The sequence below is a fragment of the Hemicordylus capensis genome, chromosome 5, assembly GCF_027244095.1.
Source record: "Hemicordylus capensis ecotype Gifberg chromosome 5, rHemCap1.1.pri, whole genome shotgun sequence".
Classification (NCBI taxonomy): Eukaryota; Metazoa; Chordata; class Lepidosauria; order Squamata; family Cordylidae; genus Hemicordylus; species Hemicordylus capensis.
In genome coordinates, this window is record NC_069661.1 from 58721552 (window position 1) to 58741978 (window position 20427).

Sequence of the window (20427 nt, forward strand, 5' to 3'; positions counted from 1 at the left end):
GTTTTTGTGTATGTTTTAAACATGTTTTTATGTTATTGTTAACTGCCCAGAGACGGAAGTTTGGGGCGGTGTACAAATCAGATAGATAAATAAAAATAAATAATCCCCAACCTCAGTGGCCAATAGTCAAGGATTATGGGAGTAGTGGGCCAACATCTGCAGAAGGGCCAAAGCTGAGCAGCCCTGTTCTGCACTGACTGGCAGTGGATCTCCAAGGATAACCTTGAAATCTCTCTCAGCCCTACTTGGTGATCCCAAGAAATGAACCTGAGACTTTCTGCATGCAAGCTAAATGTAGGACATCATTTCAAAGTTATTTCCCAGCCTTTAACTGATATGGTTATATGAATCTAAAAAGTTGGCAGCTATTTAATATTTCAGGGCTTGGCAGAATATCAGCTCTGAACATGAATGTCATTCCTAGACCTTTGTATACCATTGAGAATGTCCCCTTATCTTCTATCAATTTTCTTTAAGATGGCAAAAGCATTTTTGTCCAGTTTCTTATGGTTGAGTGGGGAGAATAAATTAGAAAAAAACATATAATACAGAAAGATGGTGTGATTTTCAAACATTATCATCACTACAGTGCATTTAAAATCTATATTTCTGTGGATGTATGGAACAGCATCCAGACTAATTAGTCATGACTAAGCACTATTGAAAATTAAATCCCATTAATTTCAGTGGGAGGTGGTCACGACTAAGTGAATGATTTTGAAGGTGTGTTTTGAACCACTCAAGTGTGTTATGATTTAACTTCTGAGTAATTTCTGTTCCATTCAAACGTCCCTCCATCTATAATAGCACTGATGCTTAACATTAAATTAACACAGTGCGATTGCAATTAAGTCTTTTACCAAATCACATCTCTTATTTGCCTGAATTTGCAGCTCTGTGTATTATATAACCTGACAGCTATCCAATTCTACTTTACTCCACTCTTGAAAACTAACCCAGGGAGAAAGATCTTTGGTTGCTACCCAAAGATACATGGGCTTTGATTTTAGTTGTATTGAAACCAGCATTAAATGGACTCCAGATGCCTACGTAGACCATTACAGACCTTAGAGTATTGGCCTAATTTAGTCCTAGCAGGGCACCATTTAATACTAGAATGCCTCAAAATGTGTAAATAATAATACTGTGAGATGCTGACATTTCCCCTTCCTCTCATATTTAAGGTTGATATATTAGCTGAATTCTAATGAGCCTAAGAATGTACATGGTGGAAACAACTTTGATAGGCTGCAGTGTGACTACTTAGTAGAAGCTGTTACATCTGCCCCACTGTGGCTATGCTGGCATTCCACTTTGAGCTTAAGTATTTCCTTGCTAGCTTTTTATATGTTTGCATGCCAACTGGATGGCTAAAGATTCCGGGGGGGGGGGGGGATACTGGTTTCAAAAATGTCAATTTGGGTACCTGACCTCCTACATGATTGAGGCAGCTGCTATTTCCTATATTCCTTCTGTTGAAAATACATTCTGGGCTGAGTCCTGGCATGTTTTACCAGTTTGTGAAGCTCCAATTACACCTGACAATGTGAACATGATGCAGGCAGGGCTTTTAAAAATAAAAATGTTGCAGTTCAACAGGAATTTATACCAGGTGATTTTTAGTGCAGTGCAGCATTTTTCAGGATGCTCACCGCTACAATTATTATTGCTTTAAATTGGCTTCTTGCTGTAATGTGACAGGTCTGACTCAAGGCTTTGTGGATTCATTTGCTGGATAGAAGCAAGCATGTTCTTTCTTACTGTTAACAGTGTAATTAGACTCCATGTAGCCTAGTGGGATTTTGCTTGCTGAGAACTTCAGCAGCCACTGGAATTAGTGCTAATCAGGTTGAACTTACTTTCCTTTTAACCATGATAGCTAATCAGAAAATTGCTTTATATTTTGCTGCCATGTCCCGACTTTGATGTTTGCAATAGATATCTCTATAATCAGAAAATCAGTAGAATCATAAATGCTGTATAAGGAAGCCTCTCCACCCTGAAGCTAGAAAAATCATTGCAGTTGTTTTAGAGCAAGCTTTTGCTAATGAACTTATTCACTCCTTGAATGCAACCATAGCATAAATAGCTTATAAACTGAGATTTTCAGCAATAATTTATTTATTTATTATTTCTCTATGTAAACCACCCTGAGCCATTTTTGGAAGGGCAGTATAGAAACTGAATTAATAATAATAATAATAATAATAATAATAATAATAATAATAAAATTTCCAAGTGAATCTATGATTCTTAGTAAAATATCTCTGTTCCAAAATCCAGTATCAAAAAAAGAGTTATTATTTAAGGGCCTAATAATAATAATAATAATAATAATAATAATAATAATAATAATTATTATTATTATTATTATTATTATTATTGGAATCATCATCATCACCACCACAAAATACAAAGATCTACAAATTGAAATTGAAAGGCTGTGGCAGAAAAAGACCAAAATAATCCCAGTGGTAATTGGCGCCCAAGGTGCAATTCGAAAACAACTTGAAGAGCACTTCAACACCATAGGGGCCACAGAAATCACCATCAGCCAATTACAAAAAGCAACTTTACTGGGAACAGCTTATATTCTGCGACGATATCTATAATAACAGCAACAACATTGACAATAAAATTCAGCCATCCCAGGTCCTTGGGAAGGACTCGATGTCTGGATAAAACAAACCAGTCAATAACACCTGTCTGACTATGTAAATAAATAATAATAAAAAATTCAATTTCTAGACCACCCTTCCAAAAATGGCTCAGGGCGGTTTACACAGAGAAATAATAAATAAATAAGATGGCTCCCTGTCCCCAAAGGGCTCACAATCTAAAAAGAAACATAAGATAGACACCAGCAACAGTCACTGGAAGTACTGTGCTGGGGGTGGAGAGGGCCAGTTACTCTCCCCCTGCTAAATAAAGAGAATCACCACATTAAACGGTGCCTCTTTGCCAAGTTAGCAGGGGTTAAGAAATTAGCATGGTGTAGGAGATCAATAATCAAACCCTGATACTGTTTTCTTTGCTTAAACCTCAGTGGAAATTGGGATGGATCATACAATACTGTTTGTAGAGATAAAGAGAACAGTGAACACTTGGTGTGTTAAGAATCTAGAAAAGATCTTGTGTGTTTAGCCTCTATACTCCTTTTGAGGGCCAATCAGAATGGGGCCCAGGAGGGCCATTTGGCTTGAGCCTCAAGCTCAAAGGAGGCCTCTGATTTAGTCACTTGTTAACTTTTTGACATATGATAAGTTTTTCAACTTGCTTTTCTTCTCAATTATTTCAACTAATATTTATTTATTAAAAAGTCTTTTAAGCCAAAGCGTTTAAGTCAGCTAACCAGACAATCATAAAAGCATTCAAAACAGAATTAACATCATATATTAAAGTGAAAAGACCAAACAAATAAATAACACAGCAGCAGATATAACAGCAATAAAAAGAAATAAAAATGACAATAAATAAAAAATTGCTTTCTATTTCAAAATATTGTTAGTTAGACAGATTCTTCAGGTTGAGGAAAGCAAAAATCTACATAAATAAAAATAAAGCAAAACTTGCTTTCCTGTTTCCTCCCTCTCTTCAATAAGCTCTCTCTATGTGCAAATTGTAGAATGGCTACATAAAGTCACTTTCAATTTAGCCAAGTCTAAATACTGCTAAATAAAGAGGACCTGTTGTGGGGGCGGAAAGCCTACTCAAGTGCAGTCTGGGTCAATATCAATCTTTTCAATGACTCATGGAGGTGTTTCATTGTCTGAGGGAGGGGAGAATTGTATCCCACCCGCACCTTGATATATATTAGGGATGTGCAGAACCGGTCTGATCATGAACTGGTCCACCACAAACCGGGCCAGTTCAAACAGTTCAACCGGAAAGGGGGACGGTCTGAGACAGTTCCCAATTGCACCTGGTTTGAAGCAACCTGGTTTAATGGTTCAAACTGGTATTGTGGGCGGCCCTGAGCACCATTTTGGAGGGCAGTTGTCAACTTCTTGTTTTCCCCTTGTTGACTGGTTTTCTGACACTGCCTTCTGACTGGCTTGAGATCTTCCTTCTTCTTGGTTGGCTTCTCATAATTCAAAAATCAAATGTTTTCAGGGCAACTCTGCGCCCATTGGCTGGAGGGGGAGGGATGAGGAGCAAAAAAAGAGAATGTTCCAACTTCCCTCCTTTTTCTCATATTTCTTTAATAATTTAATTAATCATTCAAATGCTCCTAGTAACATAAATCTGATTTGAAATATTTAATTTCACAACAGCCATGTAAGATAAGTTATTAATATTCCCATTATCTTCATGCAGTTCCTACTGATTTCTATGCTACTTGTACATGGGTGACTGTGTGCAGGTGACTGCAGGATAAAATTTTAGAAACTGTCCACATCTGCCTTTCAACATGAACTTTGGAAGAATACTCCTCCCTGGGCCAGAGCATAGGTTTTTAAAGACGTAAAGCACAGACAACCTTTTCTAACCACCTCCAGGAATTAAAATTATACACAATTGTTTGAGTTTTTAATTTTTAATTTAATGGATGTTAACCAAAGGATGAACCACTTCAAACTGGTTCGACGAACTGGTTCATGAACCTGTGGTCCAGTTCAAATTCGAACCAAACCGTGGAAAACAGTCCATGCACACCCCTAATGTATATTCATATTCCACCGTTATGAATGTAAACACTTATAGAAAATCAAGCATTTTCAAATCTTGAGAAATTGCTTGCTTTTAAACTGCTCATAATACAGAATCAAATAATAGAGTTGGAAGCTTCTGTCCAACCCCCTGCTCAGCGCAGAAAACTGCGATAACATCCCTGACAGATGGCTGTCCAGCCTCTGTTTGAAAACCTCCAATGCAGGAGAGCCCATCAGCGCATGAAGCAGACTGTTCCACTGTCAAACAGCTTTTACAGTTAAGACACTTCCCAATGTCTAGCTTAGATTTGCTTTCTTGTAATTTCAACCCATTGGTTCTAGTCCTGCTCTACAGAGCAACAGAGAACAGATCCACACCTTCATCTATTTGGCAGCGCTTCTGATATTTGAAGATTGCTGTCATATCTCCCATTAGTCTTCTCTTCTCCAGGCTAGACATACCTAGCTCCTTCAAACTCTTCCTCATAGTACTTGGTTTCCGGACCCATCATATATTATTGTTAGAGATGCAAAGCAATCCTGGAAGAGACTCCCACTGTAGTCTATGGAGCTTACTCCCAAGTAAGTGTGCATATGACTGCAGACGTAATCTACAAATAGTTAATTCATTTCAGGATCTTTTAACCTGCTGGCTGGATGAGAGGTCTTCCTTCTCCTTATAATCTAACAATTATATCTGGTCTGCTGAATTGCTCTGATTACTCAAATTTCTTTTTTATTGTTTTATTTTTAACAGTGATTATTTTTAACAGTTTCACCGCTCTATTTTTGTAAGCAGCCTTGACCACTATTGCAGTAACTGAAAGGCAGGATATAAAAGTTTTGCAAACAAACAGTCAACATTATTTTACACTTATTGGGGATGCATATACAAACATGATAAAATTGTACTTCTTACAGAGCCCCCATGGACTTCCCACAAAGGTTCCTGTAAAAAAAGATTACTGTATATGGGAATAAAGATCAACAGAAGAAAGCTTTAAACGGACATGAAAGATAACTAATTGCAGCATTGGGACTTAACAAGACTGTGCTGTATTAGGTCTAGAGCAGTGAAGCAGAAAGTGAGTTATATTGATCAATCTCAAATAGGCTCAAGTTCAGTGTGACTCCCACAAGAAACAACTCCTTGGACCCTACCTTACATCTGAAGGGGAAAAAAAACACATGATAAAGTTACTCTGAATTGCCTAGAAAAGAGAAGGCATTACATTACAAAACCAAACAAAGCACACTGGCTGACATTATGACTAGTGGAGCGTACAAGTAAATAGCACCTCCAAGTACACAGGCAGACTGCCCCCACAGTGCTATCAGTTCCCTGACATGTGCATTTTTGCACAACAGAAGCAGTGGGCACTTCTCCCACAGTGCTCTTATGCGCTCCCCAAAGCCCTCTGTCACAGTGGAAATATGATGCGCAACAATGTGTGCATAAAGGAACTGACAGAGCTGTAGGGACAGTCTTGCTGTCTGTTCAGAGATGCCATTTACATGCACGCTTTGGTATGTCAGTTGGTGAATTTTTTTTTTAAATCACTATCCAAACAATGAGTAACTATGAAGATGAACAGCAGTCCTTGGGGTAAACTCTATTATCTGAAGGTAAAACTGGGACTTTGAAGCCAAACACAAATTGCTCAGTCCAGTAATGCAACTCACCAGGACAAGTCAGATGAAGCAGATACTTTCATTGCTATAATCATTTTAATTAGTATAATCAAGGCACTTGTGGATAAACTGTAGGAGACGATTTTGTAATTAGAGGAACAGCACATCGATGAAAACATTCTTTCAATATTATTTCAGAGCCAGTTCTCACTGATACCAGTGGGAAATCTTTTTTCATGTGATGAGGATTTGGAAGAATGAAAGGGGCAGCATCTGCTATCCACTTTAAGTTTGTTGTGAGTCATGTTTGTAAATAAATGAAAAAAGGAAATTCCTGTTTTTGAAGACTTTTGAAAGGCATTTTATATTCAGGAATCTTCAGGTCAGTTTCTCCCCTTAGATCAGAGCCAACCTCCTGCAATAGATCCTCCAAGGAAAAAAAGTGTTCCTAGTCTGGAAATGAAAGACAGTCTAACCCTTCTACCCCCAACTGTAAGAGAAACAAATTTGTAATGATCAACACCTGGCACCCCAGACATGCAGAGGAAACCAAAGCAGATCCATGGAGGTAAATAAAGAGACCAAAGACAGTGGGAGTGTCTCAGGAATCCCTACCTACCACACCACAGGTAGCCAGACAGAAGCCTGAAATAACGAATGCTTCACTTGGAAAGTAGAGGTGGGGAGAATGCCCTGCAGGAGTCTTTGAGAACAAGAATTCATGACAAGAATTTCCTTTTCTCCCAGGGCTCTAGGAGGGTATTCTATGTGTTTATTATTTATTTAATGGACTTACAGTATATTATGTGCCCTTCTTTTATCTGTCATAAAAACCAGATAAAATACAGAAGGGTGGGGGGAGAGACAGAAAACCAACAGCGCTAGATACTAGGAAAGATACATCAAAGAGGAGAACACTCTGTGAAATTAAAAAATAAAAATAAAGTTTTCTTAAAAAACAGCGAATGAGGGGGTCATTCAGATTTCTCTAGTAAGGTAATTCCACAACCATGGCGCCATCACTGAGAAGGTCCTAATCCCTGGATCTCAGCTAATGGTGGGCTAGAAAGCTGCGCCTTGGTGGCAGATCTCAGCACCTGTCCAAACTGAAATGGGAGCAGACAGTGCCCAAGGTAGCTTTGTCTCAGGTCTGGTAATAAAGATTTGTCTCAGGTCTGGCCTTAATGACTCCATCAGTCTTACAACATTTTGTAAACATGTGCCTTGAGGCTTACATGGCTGCCTTGCAAATCTCCTCAGGGGGAGACTTACTCCCCCAAAGCTGCCTAAGTCACTGCCCCCCAAACAGACAGAGCTGTAACTCTGACAGGAAATTGCTATTCCAGATTCTCATATGCATCAGCACGCGGTTATGCAGCCCTCCTTGGGATAGTCACCAGCAAGACCTTCTTGACCAAACTGTTTATTTATCTATTATTTATTTATTTGATTTATATTCTGCCCTTCCAAAAATGGCTCAGGGCAGTTATCATCCTAGAAAGACACAAACAGAGATTCAGACTTCCAGATAGGGGCCAAACTACCCAGTAGGGATGTGCACGGAACTGCAGCAGGGAGGCTTGAAGGTGGCGGGCGTGCTGCTTTAAAGAGCGGGGGGAGGGTGCACTTACCCCTCTCACTGCTTTCCCCCTGCCGGCGTCTTTTACTTGCAAGACCATCAGGGCAGCAGCGTGCCTCCCTGCCGCCCCGTTACCCGGATATGACCGGAAGTCTCCAACGTGCCTGAGCCCTTCCATAAAGGGCCTCTGAACCAGTTCTGTGCACATCCCTAATATCCAGGTAGAAACAGAGACCTCCTGGCTAATCTACCCAGTGCACAGCCAACTTATGCCAGTTCTTTTTCTGTTAGTGAATTGGCTTATAACAGGAAAACAATACCACTTCTTGTAGAAAAAACAAAACAAAACTGAGTTACACTTAGGCATAAAATGGGAGGAGTCTAGAGGAAGATTTCCTCCCACCCAAGTAAGTTGGCATCTGTAGTGATCAGAGTACTGCTGACTGTTGACACACATATTCCCCAAGTCAGATGATATGGGACTAACCACCAGTCTAGGGAGCACCAAAGAACCTGAAGCATGCCAAAGAGGCTCTAGGTGAGGCTGGCAGTCTATCTGTTCCTGGAAAGGAAGTAGCAGTCGTTGTAATGGCCAGATATAGAAGCAAGACTACGCATCCAATTCCTGGCAAGATACATCATGGCTAGGAGTTGTTCTAGAGTTATGAGGTCTACCCTCTTTACCTTTATACTGCCAAAGCTAAGATCAAATTCTTGCTCCAGTGTTCTGCAAAGTACCTCTTGCATTGGACTCAAGTAGATTCTCCACATATTTTGAAGGGTTCAGGGAACTCTTGTTTAAATTAAAAAAGGCCCCATCAGAGTATTTTCTACATCTGTCTGGCTCCTGGTCTTGGAGATGGAATGGGAAAGGATATTGTCTAGAAATATGAGATATAGATATCCTTCATCAGGAGATTGGTGAACACTTTGGGTGATTCTGTGAGTTTGGATGTGAGTTTGCAGTGCAGTATCCTGTATTATAAGTGCATCTTGTTGTATGCAAAGTGAAGATACCTCCTCTGGCTCATTCTGATAGGTACATGCAGATATGTCTCAGAAAGGTCTATGAGTGCCAGAAAACACTTTTTGGTTTGCTATGGTAACATTTTAGCGTTTCCTTCCCAAAGTGTCTCTTGTGTAGAACTTGTTTAATCACTTCAGATCTAGGATGGCTCTTACATCTCCAGAAAGAGGCCATCAATGAAACACTGGAGTAGACCCTGTAAGTTATTGGTTTTGGTCTTGTGGCGACCATTCAATCACCTTGATGTTTAGCATGTTTGGTTGTTTACACCATAAGGTGCTTTGCAGGATTTCTGTATCTGAATGATGCCGTGAATCTGTACTAATTGTGTAGAGCAAATCCATGAAGACTAGTTTGAGAGACTGTTATTTGGGCCCAGGCATCTGATGTCATCCTTACCACTTGTGGGCAAAGCAGAGAAACCTGCCCCTTATAGATCTGGAGTGCAAACTTGACTGGTGTGAAGCAGAGTGTTGCTCCTTTATACCTTTGAAAAATGATGATGAACTGGATGTCGACTATAGATTTTATGTGGGTGTCTTGGGATTCGGCATATGCTCATGGCTGGAGAATGGTTTTCTGGAATGAAAGGACTTGAATTCATCTTTCTTTCCCATGGGAGATCCTCTGCTTATTGCTGGTTGCTGTAAGGACTTTTTTCAAAGTTTCTGCAAACAGTTGGGCACCTGTGAAAGATGTGCTAACTAGCTAGGCCTGGAAGCCAGGATCCATATTCCAATTTCACAACCAAAGGTTCCTTCCTGCCATAAAAATGCCAAATTGCAGTTCCTCTGGTCTGGTCTGAAGAAAAGGGACTGATCAGAGTGCCAGCAGTCCATCTGCTTCTTTCCCAACTTCACCATGTGGAGCCTTTTTCTGGGCTGTTTGGAGCCAAGTGGCGGGGATGGAGAATGCAAGAGAGGAAAATATTTTTTTTCCTGCTTGAAGGTGCAAGGAGGTGTGAGCTCCAATGAAGCTCACAGAAAACCCTGTTTCACTGCCATTAGGCACGGACAGTATCAGAGGGCAGGATCTTCCCTCGCCTTGGAGAAACTTCTGCAAGACATTGGCCCTGCTTCTGGATCTAAGGGGAAAGAGACTTTCTCAAAAATTATTGAATATGGGATGTCCTCCTGAAGTCCTGTAAGGATACTTAACATGAATAAAGTGATACTATGGCTTAGCAAGAATCACAGCTCAATAAATATTAAGATCCAAGATGGATATTTTCAAATACTTACAGTCAGGAGGCATTTTTTCTGTGAACAACTTGTAATACTCCTTTAGCAGTTCCAAATTCTCCTGGTTAACACTTTCTTGCAAAGAGGTATCTCCAAACCTAAACAAACAAGATCAACAGGCACAAAAACATTTCTGCAGGCATGTAAACATGCTTCACCAGAAGGAACAGGAGATAGAAAAAACCTCAGCACTTCCCACCCCACTCTTCTTCTTCCTCTTATTGTTGTCAATCATTTTAATCATTGTTATAATTCTTATCTCATTTTATCTTCTCAACTACTATATAAATAGTAGCATTATATTTGCTGTGAAATAGCAACATGCTCCTTACTGTACAGGGGTTTATACTTGGAGCGTTATACTTTAGTTTCCACATCTGAAGCTAAATGTCTATTAATTTTATAAACAGTGGCCCATCCAAGCACAACAAAGAATTAAAATGAATTTTTAAAAAATGCTACCATATAAGGCTTCAGTCATTGTGGAATGAGTTAAAATAACAGATGGCATTGTCTGAGGAAGACTTTGAACTGTGTCTGTGCAACACAGACAGGAGAAAATACATACAGAATGTAGTGCTATTTGTTAAAGGCTATTTGTTGGCATTATGTTCACGTAATTAGTTCTAACCATGGCTATGGTTAGTACTGTCCTAAGCACTTATGCGTTGGTGCAGCATATCCTACAAATAAGCTGTTTATTTTTCCTCTGTGACCCTTAATGGTAGAATTAGCCTGAAATCACTGGAACTACTTCCAAATTATTTGCATGTTAGAGATAGGGATATCCACAGGACTGGTGCATAGAATTACAATTAATATCTGCTTATATCTTGCAATATTATATGCTGTACCATTGAATATCATTTACCACTCTGTTCATCTAATGTAACAAAAAAAATGCCACTAATTTTTAAGTGAGATGGACTGTAGTTTAAGCTTAAAGCCAGCATAGCGTAGTGGTTAGATTGTTGGACAAGGACCAGGAAAACCAGGGTTCTCAAATCCCCATTCAACCATGAAACCCACTGGGTGACTCTGGGCCAGTCATGTATCTCTCAGCCTAACCTACCTCACAGGGTTGTTATGAGGATAAAAATAAGCATGTACACCACTCTGAGCTCCTCAGAGGAAAAGCAGTTTATAAATGTAAATAAATAAATAAAATAAAACAAAGGGAAACAGTTTACTGCTAGCATGGGTTATTGTTTCCTGATATAAGTGCACAGTTTGTTTTTTGTTTTATAAATAAATACAGAATTGGGGGTGGTTGTGCAAAACATTTAATTGTTTTGTATCTTCATGCTTTAAACAGTTTAGCTTTTCTCTCTAATATGCAGTTAATACTAGGGATGTGCAAAACAACTTGAGTTCAAAACAATGAAAGCTCAAAACAGCCATTTTGAGTGTTTCAAGCTTGAAATAAAAACTACCCTGTTTACAGCTCAAATTGTTTAGAGTTTGCACCATTTCGAGCACCATTTTGGAGGGCTGTTTTTCCCTTGCTGATTGGTTTTCTGGCACTGGCTTCCTATTGGTCTGAGAACTCTTTGCTTATTTGTTGGCTTATTATCATACAAATCAAGTGTTGTCATGGGCAACTGTGCCTCCATTGGCTGCAGGGAGGCCAAAGGAGGGCATTTCAAATGCATTTAAGGGCCTGGGAGGCAGCGAGCCCTTACAGTGTGCCAGTGCCTCTTGAGGAGGAAGGACACATCAGGAGACGAAGTGTCCTTCCCCTCCTGGAAAGTGCCCACATGTGTGTTCCCCCCCACCCAACTACTGAGTCTCAGCCCAAGTGCCTCGGGAAGCAGCACCTGGGCAGACTCCAGCAGAAGAGACTGAGAGAAGATGCCAGAAGCTAAGCCCCCCACCCGCAGTCAGGTTATTAGAGAACGTAAGAGTTCTTAGTCTTTAAATAGGGCGTCTGGGGAAGGGATTAGGTAGGCACTAGGACTATAGGACAGGAGGGATGTGTTATTTAGGAGAGGCCACAGTAATCCCCTTTCCCTTCGATTTATCCTATAGTTGCTCACTCCTCTCCAAACCCCCGCCCCATAATGTCTGCTTCATTATTTAAGTTTTTATTTAAGTTTTCTAGCTTCTTTGTGTGCACTAGAGTGCTATAGATAGCACTGTGCATGTGGCACACACGCAGCATAACTAAGCCGCCCCCAATCCCACACACCCCTTTAAAAATAACTATTTTAAAGGTGCTTCCCCCTCCCCCCACAGCCATTAGAGTTAGGGCTTCAATTAAAAAAAAAAACCACCAAGATGTTTGGGAGGGTGAGAGGCAGAGCCAGGAACAGAGTACCGGGCAGAGAAAGGGGTGGTGCTGCTGGTTGTCGTGGGCAAAGATGAGAAGGGCCTACTCCCCAAATTGTCCCCACTGCCGTGGTGCCACTCAGGCTCACCTTTCTGGAGGAGCATGGTCTTTCAGCACAGCTGCTCTGTGGAAGAAGCTCTTTCTGTAGCAGCGGAAGAGGTGTTGCCATTGGCTGCTAGCCCAGCCAGAGCACTCTCTCCATCCTCCCCAATCCCCGCTGGCAGTGCGACCCTCCCGTCTGAGACTGAGGAGGAGCAGGAGGAAGTGCTTCCGCTTCCTGGACCTTCTCAGCCCTAGACCAAGGGTGGTGTTGGTGGCCCACTGAAGGAACCAGCAGCCCCAGTGGTACCACCACCACCAAGATGGTCCCAGACTGATGGCAGCATGGTGTGGGACCACTTTGACCTCTGCCATGGTGACCCAACCCATGCTGTCTGCACCTACTTCAGGGCACAGGTCAGCAGGGAGAAGGACCCCAAGTGTCTTATGACATCAAGGATGCTGCTGCACCTGTGGTGGCATCACCCAGGGCTCCCATTCCAGCTTGCAGCAATAGGCCTGGTGTGGCCTTGATTAGCGTCAGCAAGGCTGGCTGGTACGCCAGCTGCGACCCTACTTGGAGAAGTCGGACCTGACCTCAGTCACTCATGCGTTGGTAATATCCAGATTGAACTACTGCAATGTGCTCTATATGGGGCTTCCCTTGAAGACTGTTCAGAAGCTTCAGCTGGTTCAGAATGCTGCCGCAAGGATTCTTGTGGGTGCGAGTCGCTTCACGAGTATTACACCCATCCTGCATCAGCTTCATTGGCTATTGGTCCGCTTCTGGGCTAGATTCAAGGTGCTGGTATTGACCTTTAAAGCCCTATACGGCTTGGGGCAGGGGTACCTGTCGGACTGCATTCACCCATGTGAATCTGCCAGGGCCCTCCAATCATCATCTCAGGCCCTGCTCATGACCCTGCCACTAACACAGATCCGGCTGGCGGGGACTAGAGACTGGGCCTTTTTGGTTGTGGCCCCTCGGCTTTGGAACGCCCTCCCTGAAGAGCTTCACCATGCTCCCTCCCTCAGTGTTTTTAAAAAAACATCTTAAAACACACCTTTTAAAGGAGCCTCTTTAATATCATTATTATTTTCTTATATCTGGTAGGTCTTTAGTTTCTTTAGCTTTTTATAATTTTCAGTTTTAATTTGAATCTAATAATTGTTTTTAATCTGACTTTTTTTAAAAAAATAATTTTATTACTTGTATCTGTGTCTATCTTATTGTCCTAAGCAGCCACAAGCAGTACTGCACTGGAGGGGCGGGGTAGAAATATTTTAAATAAATAAATAATAAATAAGGCAGCTGCTCCTGCTTCGAAGCAGGAGAAGTTGCCTGCATGGTGGGTGCAGTTGGTGGGCAAGCACTCTAGTTGCCCAGAGCCTCATCTAATCACCTGGGCCATTGGGGAGATGATCGCTTTGGATGACCAGCCATTCTAGGTGGTGGTAAACACCAACTTCCATTGCTTGTTCCTACTGCTTGTTTCTGGCTATAAAATCCCCTCATGCACCACCTTCAACAGGCAGGTGGTGCCCTCCTTGAACTTGGTGTGCAGGGAGGCCATGCTGGGGCTGCTGCGTGCAGCAGCGCCTGACACAACCATGTACTTTACTGTGGATCTGTGGACCAGCTGCAGTGGGAAGCAGACTTCTTTCCTGTCCCTCATGTCGCACTAGAGGGGGCAGGAGAGTGAGGGGACATCTGCTGCTGGTGGCATGGCCAGCCCCTCCCATGCAGGTGGGCTGTGCTGAATGTGGAGTTGCTCGACATTAACTACACAGCAGATGAGCTAACTGTGGCCTTGGATTGCCAGGTGGAGGGATGGCTGTCCAGGGAGCCAAACCTTTTCTGAGAGTTCTTGGTGATCAACGAGGCTGAAAACATAATGAGGGAAGCCAAACAGCTTCAATTTGTCTCCATCCATTGTGTGGCGCACACTCTGGATCTGGTCATGAGGGATGCGCTTGGCCCTTCTGGGGCTCTGGCCAGGTGAGACATCCCCAATGGAGGCACTGGGTACCAGTTTGCTGCTGCCATGACTGCTGTTATGGAGAGGTGCTGCAAGATAGCAGCTTTCCTCCACTGGAGTGAAACGGGTAGGCAGATGCTCAAGTAGAGGCAGCTTTAGCTGGGCCTACCTGAACACCTGGACCATCAGGATGTTCCAATCTGGTGGAACGACACATTTCTCTTGCTCCAGCACCTGCAGGAGCAAGAGCAGGCCATCCACACAAGGAGATGTGGCTTGGAAGTGTGTGACCTATCCAACCAGGAATGGGTGCTCATTTCCAAGGCTGACTTTGCATGAGCTGTTCTGTATTGCCACTAACAGCTTGTGTGCTGAGACAGCAATGCTATTTCCTTAAGAAAATGAGTAAGCTCCAGTTCACGCTGAAGAATGAGGAAGGTTGGCTAAGGATTGGAGTGGTGGATTGGCTCAGGACACCCTTGGGTAAATCAGAAGAGCATGTTTTGTCCTGCCTATGTGACCCAAGGATGAAAGGCAAAGAGGTCACTCCGACCAGCTGCCCAAGTGGATGGAACTCCTGGTTGAAGAGGTTAGGTGAGCAGAGGAGAGAAGGCTGGGGAGCGACCAGGAATGCAGTCCACCCTAACAGCAGCATCACCACCAGTTCCTGATCCAGCAGCACGGTGTCCCCGGCAGGGCCAAGGGAGCTGGTAGTTCTGCCTCAGTGTTCCACCAGGTGGTTCACAGAGGGGTTCCTTGAGGCCTTACCAGGGATACAGGAGGAGCCCATAGAGCTGTGCAATGGTGCTGAACAGTGTATTCTGCAGTACCTGCAGGAGCTGGTGGCAGGCAAGGAGATGGAGCCTATTCAGGTTTGGGGCAATGCAACTCCAAGTCTGGCCAGACCAGGTGACGGTTGCTGGATGGTTCATCTCGTGCCCGCCAAACAGTGTCCAGCACAAGGGGTGTTCTCTATGGCTGGGGCATGGTGACAACCCATTGCACATAGTGGGACGCTGAACTAGTGAAGCGGCCGGTCTTCCTGAAGGCCAACCTTTTAATTCTGTCCACATGTGGTCTAGCATAGGACAGCAGGCAACTGGCGGTAGTCTGGGGGCAGCTACTTCTCGGGTGGCGGGGAGAGGGAAATTTGGCAGTGGGAGTTGAGCAGGCCATTACAGGAGAAAACAGTCTAGGCAACTGAGGCCTATTCCTTTTTCTGGCTCTTCTCTCAATCCTACAGCTCTAGCTCTAGGGAGTTCTGGGAACACTCCCTCAAAAATTAGGGTTCTGCTACTGAATGCCAGGTCAGTAAATGCAAGAACATACCTCATCCATGATTTAATTTTGGATGAGAATGCTGACCTGGTATGTGTGACTGGGACCTGGTTGGGTGAGCTCAGTGGCGTGGGTCTCTCCCAGCTCTGCTCTCCAGCTTTCATGATCCTACAGAAGCTCCACCTTGAGGGTCAGAGAGGAGGAGTTGGGGTCATCTATCATGAGTCTATTCCCCTTTCCAGATGCCCGGTTAGGCAATATCAGATTTTCAAATTCTGTTAGTGTACCGACGACCCTGCTGCACCTCAGTCTCCCTTCCTGAACTTGCAGGGGTGGTCTCAGAAGTGGCGTTGGGTTCCCGTAGGTTTATTGGCTTGGGGGACTTCAATGTAAATGCTGAATCCCCCGTAGTAGCAGCGGCTCAGGACTTAATGGCCACCATGACAACCATGGGCTTATCTCAACTAATATCGGGTTCTACTCAAAAGGTGGAACATACGCTGGACCTGGTTTTTGCCAGCTGGGAACTGAATGATCTGTGGGTGGGGGAGTTTGACATAACTCCTTTGTCATGGGCAGATCATCATCTGGCGGGGTTTAATTTGACTGCTTTGACCAACCTCTGCAGAGGTGGTGGATCAGTTAGAATGGTCTGCCCCCAAAGGCTTATGAAGCTGCTCGGTTTCCAGACAGCCCTTGGGGAGTGACTCTGTTGAAGCCCTGGTGAATCTCTGGAATGTGGAGACAGCCTGGGCTATTGATATGGTTGCTCCTAAACCATGTGAATCTGGCTTGGTGGAGCCTGTTCTGCTCCTTGATTCTCCTTGGAGCTTAAAATGATGAAGCAGCTTGGATGATGGCTAGAGCGACGTTGGAGGAAGATTTGTAACGAATCTGACTGAATACGGGCTAGCGCCCATTTTAGGGACAACTCTGTGGTGGTGGGGGCGGCGAATTTTTTTCCTTCCACCTCCATTACGTCTGCACAGTGTAGGCCAGCAGAGCTGTTTTGTATTGCAAAATCATTGCTTCACACAGGCCCTTGGGTGATGGGGAAGAACCATCAGCAGCCCGCTGTGACCAGTTTGCATGTCACTTTGCAGATAAAATCGCTTGCATCCGTGATGATATGGACTCCAGGATTTTGGCAGTTCCAGGAGATGTGTCTCGGAAACCATCTGGTCTGATTATTTATGATGGATTATTTTAGTGCAGCCTGAGGAAGTGGATAAAATCCTAGGCAGTGTGCAGGATACATCATGCGCTCTGGACCCTTGCCCTTCATGGCTAGTAAAATCTGCCATTGAAGGACATGTAGGTGGTTGGAGCCAATTATTAATGCTTCACTAAGAGAGGGCAAGATGCTGTCAAGACTCAAGCAGATGGTGGTAAGACCACTACTAAAAAACTCCTCCCTTGATTCCATCAATTTTGATAACGGCCTGTTTTTAACTTTCCCTTTTAAAACCAGGTGATAGAGGGTATGGTGTCTATACAGCTGCAAAGGGTCTTGGATGATACAGATTAACTAGACCCTTTTCAATCTGGCTTTCGCTCTGGGTTTGGGACTGAAATTGCCTTAGTCGCCCTGGTGGATGACCTGCACTGGGAACCAGACAGGGGAAGTATTTCCCTGTTGGTTCTGCTGGACCTCTCAGTGGCTTTCGATACCATCGACCCTGGTATCTTTCTGGACTGACTCTTAGGTATAGGGATCGAGTGTAGTGCATTGGAGTGGTTCTGGCCCTTTCTTGGGGGGAGGTTCCAAAAGGTGGTGCTGGGGGACTTCTGCTTGACTCCTTGGCCTCTGGTCTATGGGGTCCCCCAAGGTTCAGTATTGTCCCCATGCTGCTTAACATATACATGAAACCACTGGGAGAGGTCATCAGGAGCTGAAGTGTCATCAATACACAGATGACACTCAGGTCTACCGTTCCCTGACACCAGATCCTAGGAAAGCGGTGGATATCCTGAACCAGGGGCTGGAGGTGGTCATGGCTGGATGTGGGCTAGCAAACCGAGGTTGAATCCAGACAAGACAGAGTTGCCGTTGAAAGTCAATTGGGATAGGGTGATTCAATGAGCTCTGGATGGGGTTGTACTCCCCTTGAACAAGCAAGAGCAAGTACATGGGGATGTTGCTGGACCTGGCTCTTCTTCTGGATGCTCAGGTGGAGGTGGTGGCCAGGGATGACTTTGCACAGGTTTGGCTAGTGCGCCAGCTGCAGTCCTTTCTCGAGAAGGCAGATCTGGTCACAGTTACCCATGCCTTAGTCTTGGTGTGACTGGATTACTTCAATGCGCTCTACATGGGGCTGCCCTTTGAAAAATATTTGGAAACTTCACTTGGCACAGAATGCAGCCGCCAGAGAACTGCTCTCTGGAACTGCTCGCTCAGAACATATTGCATCTTTTCTGAAAGAGCTGCACTGGTTGCCAATTTGTTTCCGAATCCAATTTAAGGTGCTGGTTATTTAAAGTCCTTAATGGTGTGGGTCTTGGATACATGAAGGATGGCCTGGTTCCCAGGTTTCTGCCCACTGAAAAGATCATCAGGAGAGTCTTTGCTCCCTGTGCCAATGTTTATTTTTTAACTTTTATTTTTACACTTGTATCCTGCTCTTCCTCTGAGGAGCTCAGAGCAGTGTACATGGTTATTATCCTCACAACATCCCTGTGAGGTAGATTAGGCTGAAAGATACATGATTGGCCCAGAGTCACCCAGTGAGTATCATGGATGAATGGGGATTTGAACTCAGGTCTTCCCGGTCCTAGTCCAACACTCTAACCACTGCTATGAGGCTAGATTGTCTTGCATACGGGACAGGGCCTTCTCTGTTGTTACCACCAGTAAACATTCACTCTGTGATAACAGTGGCTGCTTTTAAAAAACAACTAAAGACTTCTTTATTTATTCACAGTTTTACCTCCTAGGGGCTCCAGGTTTCTCAGCTTTATTGCGTGTTTTTGTTTTTAATTGTTTTTTGAGGTTTTATGATTTTAATGTTTGATTGCTTTTAAGGTTTGAAATGTAACTATTACAGAATTTTATTGTATTTTAACTTCTGTAAACCGCCTTGAGATGCATTATGAAAGGCGGTATAAAAATCGAACAAAACAAACAAACCTCCCCCTGCTCATCTATCCTGAGCTGGCCATGTAGGGTGAGTGACTCACGGTCACCTCCACCTATGGCAACACAGCTCACCCCACTCTGGCCAACTCCAAAACAGAGTACATCCCTGTCACAGTCTGCCCATTAGTGCTGCTGACACACACAGACAAACATGCACACCACCACCATGGCCAGTGATGATAATAATGACAGACTGGTGCCCTGACCCATGTGACCATGTCAGGTTGTCTGCTGGGGCCCAGCACCAGTCTGAGGCCATGGTGTTATCCAGACACAGGCAGGCAAGGATGTACTCTGGAGAAGAACAGAAGGAAGAAGAGTCTTCTCATGGTAAGAGTATAAGATCTGTTTCTTGTCAGACCATTGCTCCATCAGGCCATGACTGTTCTATCTTCCTGTCTCTCTGTGGGAGGCAGGATGGAAGGAAGGTTTGATTTTTTGTTTTCTCAGCACTGAGTATTATGCTTCCTGTGCTATCTGGTTTTACTGGATCTCAGATAGACAAAGTCAGAACTTGGGTGCCTGCCTGAGTTCTGGTTTGTTTTGTGAGATAGTGTTGTAGTGAGAATTTGACACTGGCAACTCAGCTCTCTGTGTGTGATATTTTCTTGGTGATTGCTGTACGATGAGCTCCATGTCTGGCCTTGAGACTAACTTGTGCTTCACTCACTGCTCTGGTCTGTTCTGCAATCTGCAGTGCCAGTTGTACTCACTCAGTCAAAATGTGGCTGAAGACATTGCTGTAGTTGAGCTTAAGGCTATGTTTGCTGCTGCTAAGGGTGCTGCTGTGCTTTTGCAATGCTAAAGTAAGAAGTCATAATTGAATGTGAGAGAGCAACTTGTGCCAATGATGTTACTGCAGCACAGGCACTGTGGCTGGCAGGGAATTCTGGGTCAGTGATTATTTTTTGGCCATTTCTGGATTGTCTTTGAAATGTGTGTTCTGTGTTAGGATGGACAGATTCCCTTTTCTGGTGTGCTTCTGCAGTGTTTTTCAAGGCAGGGTTGCAAAACTGTGCACTCTGTTCGTTCCGGCCATAGGGAACAACAGTGGACATACAGAATAGATTTTTATTTATTTTATTTTATTTTATTTCTATACCGCCCTTCCAAAAATGGCTCAGGACAGTTTACACAGAGAAATAATAAATAAATAACATGGATCCCTGTCCCCAAAGGGCTCACAATCTAAAATGAAACAAAAGATAGACACCAGCAACAGTCACTGGAGGTACTATGCTGGGGGTGGATAGGGCCAGTTACTCTCCCCCTGCTAAATAAAGAGAATCACCATGTTAAAAGGTGCCTCTTTGCCAAGTTAGCGGCATTTCAAGCTTGAAACAAAATGCAAACGGTTGAAACATCTTGTCAAAACAATGGTTGACCCAATTGTCTTGATGGAACAAACTTCAAAACGTTTTGAGTGTTTCAGTCATAGGGAACAATGAGGAAACTCAAAGCATCCCATTGTTCCCCATGGGTAGCTCCTAGGGACACCAAAGCGGGTTGTGTAGTAGGGCATGATGGGTGCTATC

General features: G+C 43.6%; 1 protein-coding gene across 19 annotated transcripts in view; it reads right to left on the reverse strand.

Moving 5' to 3' along the window:
* INPP4B (inositol polyphosphate-4-phosphatase type II B) overlaps window positions 1-20427 on the reverse strand; it is a 461921-nt gene that overhangs the window by 37662 nt on the left and 403832 nt on the right. For all 19 annotated transcript variants that reach the window (XM_053253993.1, XM_053253999.1, XM_053254002.1 and 16 more), the window contains one exon: window positions 10132-10229. In XM_053253993.1, the coding sequence (XP_053109968.1) occupies window positions 10132-10229 (98 nt within the window). The remainder of the gene's footprint in view (window positions 1-10131; window positions 10230-20427) is intronic.